This window comes from Solanum verrucosum, unplaced genomic scaffold (assembly GCF_900185275.1).
Source record: "Solanum verrucosum unplaced genomic scaffold, falcon-dt-bn FXZP01000301.1, whole genome shotgun sequence".
Classification (NCBI taxonomy): Eukaryota; Viridiplantae; Streptophyta; class Magnoliopsida; order Solanales; family Solanaceae; genus Solanum; species Solanum verrucosum.
In genome coordinates this window covers 29,936-35,408 of record NW_026019916.1, presented here as the reverse complement: position 1 = coordinate 35,408, position 5,473 = coordinate 29,936, and the positions used below count along the sequence as shown (strand labels likewise).

Sequence of the window (5,473 nt, the reverse complement as noted above, 5' to 3'; positions counted from 1 at the left end):
AAAGTAGCATAAAAATGATTCTTTTAAAAAAAATTGAAATATTTTTCAGAAGCAATTTAAAAAAAATAATTGATGGGGTAGCCTTGGTGGGGGTGGCGCGGGGGGGGGGGGGGGAGTTTACGGGTTTGGTTGGCGTGAAAAATGAAATTTTTTAAAATTTGAAATATTTCTCAAAAATAGTTTTTTCTTAAAAAAAGATTTTGACGGGAATAGCCTGAGTGGGGTGGGGTGGGGTGGGGGTAGAGGTATGGGGCGGGTAAAAATGAAAAAAAAAATTCTTTAGTAGCCCAATATTGCATTCCCCTTTCAGTTTACATTGTTTGAGAATTAGCTTCATTAAATCTTGAATATATGACCATTCGTAAGAGAATTTTCGAATCACTGCATATTATAAATTCTCATTAACTAAAATCTGATAAACTTCTTTTCCAATACAACTCTTGGCCCATCATGAAGATTCATAATAAGTTTTCAAGGATCTGATTTAATTAATGTGGGAGTAGATTTCATCAAATTGGCATATGTCATCCATGGCGGAGTAGGTAATGCCTGAGCTGCCTCCACTATAGGCTCACCCAAGTCCATCGTGGCCATATACGTTGGATTCTCTAGGGAAATTAGGGTTGTCGGTGGGAGGCTAGGTCTACCTTACTTTTTTTATGTACTAATTTGATTTCATTTTGTCCTTAATGTATAAATATGATGATACTAGTCCTTAATGTATCTAAAAATGATCAGTTTGGTCCTAAGTCATATAAGAAAAGACAATAACTACTTTGGTTGTCAAAATAAAGGCCTAACCCATCGGTGACCCCCTAAAGTTGGCATGATGATTTACTTAGACACCTTAACTGGACCAGTGGCGTAGCCTGGAATTTATGAAGGGTGTCCAAACTTTTAATAGTAATTTTTTTAAAAAAAAACGACAATTTAAATTACCAAAACAAATAATCAAGTCAAGCAATATTTAATTAAATATAAGAATATTTAAATAGAATTACAAGTGTATAATTCTAAACTAACATAAAGACAAAATAAACTACTATGAAAAACATAATTTAAATATATTATTGATCTACCGTTGTTTCATTATTTGGTTGACTTAGAGAAGTCAATCTTTTTTTTCGTACTCTATTATAATAATTCCTCATGTCCATTGAAACTTGGAACTAAAATATTAAGTTGGTTATTTTTGTTATAAAATAAGAGAAAGAGAAGAAAAAATAGAGAGAGAATTATTGAGACTCTATTCTTAATAATATTATGTTATAATTTGGGTAAATGAGTCACCTAGAGAAAGAAAACCTTATTTCACAAGGAAAAAATATTAAAATTTGAGGAAATCTTATTCCACAAGGAAAAGGTATTAAAATTTGCGGAAATAATTCAATTTTAATTGAAAAAATCCACAAGGAAAGAGTATTGAATTTAAGGAAATCTTATTCCACAAGGAAAAGGTATTAAAATTTAAGGAAATTATAATTGGAAAAAAAGGTTAGTGGATGTAAGATTTGGACTTGGGTCCCTGAAGCCAGTCATGGCACCATTAACCACCAAGCTACTGAACATTTATGTAAAAGTTACGCATGTTTATTTACTTAATTAAATTCAAGAGGTCAAAATAATTAAAGAAAAATGAAACACACCTGCAGGGAATCGAAACAGGGCAGAAAGCAGGTTCGTGACGGTTATTGCCAACACCACTACACATTACTTTGTTATTTTACGGTGTCCAAATTCTATATATACCAATATAAAGTCAAAACTTTACGTGTATATATTATAATTTTTCGACGAAGGGTGTCCAATTGGACACCCTGGAGCCTACGTGGCTCCTCCCCTAAACTGGACAATGTTCATTTTAGACACCTCATATAGGGCCCCGTTGTGTCGTTTTGACACTTTCTTTAGTATCAGCAAAAATACATAAGGTGTGTGTGTTACACTCGCTAATGACGTGTAAAGTGACGAATTAAATGATGACATTTGTCATTTGTATCAAATGTAATTTTTAAATGATTAATTTTGAGTAAAATTAATTAATCAAGAAAGCCCCCACCAACCCGATTGGAAAATAGCTTGATATGGAAGATATTTGCTCATTTAAAGAATTTTTTTATCTTAGTTTATAGAAATTCACTCTCCCTCAAACTATCAAGATAGGTTTCTTCTTAAATTCACTTACCTACAAATATTAAATTCTTTCAAGAAAGAATTTTATGAATGGATTTATTCTTAAATTTTAACAACATTTTCCGTCATTTTGCTTAAACCTTCATTCACCATGGATGAAATTTAATTTGGGCAAAATGGTGGCTTAAAATGGGGAAGAAGAAGCAAAAAAAAATAAAATTAAAATTAACTAAAAAAATTCACGCGCCAATCAATGAGTGTATCACACTCATTATGCCATGTAAGCAAAAAGTGTCAAAATGACATAGCGAAACCTTACATGAGGTGTCTAAAATGAACATGACTTAGTTGAGGTGTCTAAGTAAAATATCTTGCCAACTTTAGGGTACTTTTTCTCGTGAACTTCTGTACAATGAATTTGGAACCTTTGTACTTCAAATATGCACATAACACTCACTAGTACCGCACATGATTATATATTTTTTTATCTACCTAATAAGTTCATGCCTAAGCACTTATCAAATGGCACCAAAGATTTTGCTATTCCAGCTTTGCAACTTCTTCTGCTATTCAATTGTTCAATCTTAAATTCAACAGCATTATTTCAATCTTTGACAATCATCCTCCCTTCAGAAAAGAGCAACTTCTGAAGAGGATGTCATGTCATTGTATCTGTAATGGCTCATCTGACTCGATCAAGAAATCATCCATGATAGCAAGGGACTTCAATTGCCAATTAATGGAAGCAATTGTTTTTTGGCACTCTGCAAATCGACTAGCTGCTATTGCCATTTCTTTATCCTGCCATGCACATATTGATATAAATATGAGGAAACACGGACAAAACTTGTTCGTTACTGAAAAACAACTGACAAGGGTTTCCGGAATGTAAATTTGTGCATGCTGCATGCAACATAAAACAAATTACACCAAAATTCCCCCACTTAAACGTAAGTCTTATCTTATCGCTGTCCTGCAAAAGTTTATATCGAGAAGAGATCTTCGATATCAGAATGTCTAGCATTTATTAAAAAAGAAAAAGAATGAGTACAATGATTTACACTATCCTCTCACCATAGTGTAAAACATAAGGACTTTCGGAGAATTAAAATCACAAAGTAACACAAAAACTTCTGGAAAGTAAAACTGGGTTTTAGTTGTCTCCAAGAACCTACTGAATAAACTGCCATTTTTACCTTATAAGTAACAGGAAACCTGAAAACGTATGAAGCGGTCTTGTCTTTTTTTTGAAGAAATATCATTACTCTAATGTCTAATGATAGTGACAACCTTAATATGCTTTATAAGCTAGACAATAAAAGATATGTTCTCACATTCATTCTTAATGGTTATAAACATTAACTGCAGCCAAAGCATATTATGCATTCAATAACATTTTACCCCACCTTCAACACTCAACTTTCAAACATATCTTTTGCACGTCCAAATATCTCACCGTAATCATATATGGACACTTACTAATCATGTATTGTCACATCCTGTGCAACTTAAAATAGCACTGCATGCAGATGACAACCAATTTTTTTTAAATGTTGCAGATCATAAAAATATTATAATTCTTTAATCTCCTCTAGAAGAAAAAAGTCTACGAAAATGAAGGGTCAGCAATTACCAAAACGTTGCTAGTTGATTAGAAAGATCTGTAAGAACTTCTAAGCTATTTTCAAGGTTTTAAATACATACACAAGGGGTTGAACTCTAAAAATATGAGGCAACTGACCTTATTGATTGTAAATTCCCCGAATATAGTTCCTTTCTGAAGCTGGGATGCAGATTTTTTCACTGAATTATCAATTTCTAGTTTCTGTAACTTGGCAGCAGTTTTCTGGTGCAAATCCCTTTCCTCGGAAAGCTCCTCTTGAAGAAAATCAACTTTAGAAAGCAATGTTTGAAGCTCCAATTCAGTCGCTTTAAGTAGTGACTCTGACACATATTTCTTTGCATTGATAGCTTCAAGTTCAGCCTCAACTCCAGATTTCATTCCTTCCACCATTTCTAGTTGGGTTTGAATTCCTAAACACTTGACTTCAGTTTCCTCCAAGCAAAATTCTAATTTCTTAAGCTTCACATTGATAGCCTCAACTTCAGCCTCAGCAGCTCTTTTTGCTTCATTAGCTGTAATGAGCTGAGCTTGGAGCTCCACAACATCAATCTGTGCTTCTTCTAAGCGTTCAACTAAATTCTTGAGCATAGTATTGGCAGACTCGACTTCTGCCTCAGTCTTCTTCTTTGCTTCATTTGCCATAGATAACTTTGCTTCGAGCTCGACAATCTCAGCCTCCATTTTCTGTGAATGTTCTATTAAGTCTTTAAGCTTGGTTATAGCAGCCTTGAATTCAGCCTCCAGTTTTCTCCTGCCATCATTTTCCATAGATAACTGAGTTCTTACTTCAGTTAAATTGTCCATGGTTTCTTCTAATTGTTCTTTAGATATCTTAAGCTCTCCCTGACACTGAGTTAATTCCATCTCTAATTTCAATTTCTCCTCCTCCATCTTTGCCAACTTCTCCACGTCAGCTGCCTGACTAATCGCGGCTCCAAGTTCAGTTCTTAAAATGGGTTCACTGATGTGTGCTCCTCTGCCATTGCTTCTTTCATACACTATGTCAGGACGTGCTGCAAGTTTCTCCATCTCAAGAAAATCATCCATCAGATTTATCTCTAGAGACGACGCTATAAGCTCTCTTTTATGTGGCTTTCCATGATTATATTGACTCAATTCAGAAACTAAAGCAGAAGACAAGAAGCCAGAACTGTTTTGGTAATTATTATTTGGCTCCAAACCATTCGTGTTGCAACTATCATTTTCGACTATAGACAGCTGTTCTCCAGTATTTGATAAACTATGAGTGGAAGGTTCAACATAAGCAGAGGAAGAAGCGCTAGACTTGTGGTGGTTAATGGCTGATTTTTTCCGAACGAATGCCTTAAGCATACGGCATTCTGCTTCAAGGTTAGCGACCTTCTTGATACTCTCGAGCTGTTGTTTGCTGACCGTTTCAGCAGCATGAGTGGTTAAGTCTCTTTCAGATGTCATTAATTTGAGCTCCTCAGATATGGAAACAAGCTCAATCTTGAGTATTGAGTTCTGTTTCTCCACATATTCAAGCTTACACTGAAGATCTTTGACGTTACTGTCTTTGGCTTTAGAATTTTGCAGTTCAGCCTGGAGCTGAACAAGCTTATTTTCAAGTTCAGACTTTCTAAACTCCCATTCAGAACTTGTCTTGGACACAGTGAGCTGGAGATTCTTCTCTTGCTCTTGTCTTGACTGTCGAAGCTGTCTCAGACACTCTTTAAGTGCTCCATCAAGATGACT

At 34.7% G+C, this 5,473-nt stretch overlaps 1 protein-coding gene across 1 annotated transcript in view; it reads right to left on the bottom strand.

Annotated features, from left to right (window-relative positions):
* Nucleotides 1-2,519: 2,519 nt before the first annotated feature.
* The window catches only part of LOC125823145 (filament-like plant protein 3), a 4,524-nt gene continuing 1,570 nt past the window's right edge, over nt 2,520-5,473 (bottom strand). Inside the window, exons 3-4 of the mRNA XM_049502570.1 lie at nt 3,875-5,471; nt 2,520-2,934 (exon numbers count right to left, since the gene is read on the bottom strand). Coding sequence (XP_049358527.1) covers nt 2,797-2,934; nt 3,875-5,471 — 1,735 coding nt within the window. The 3' untranslated portion in view covers nt 2,520-2,796. The remainder of the gene's footprint in view (nt 2,935-3,874; nt 5,472-5,473) is intronic.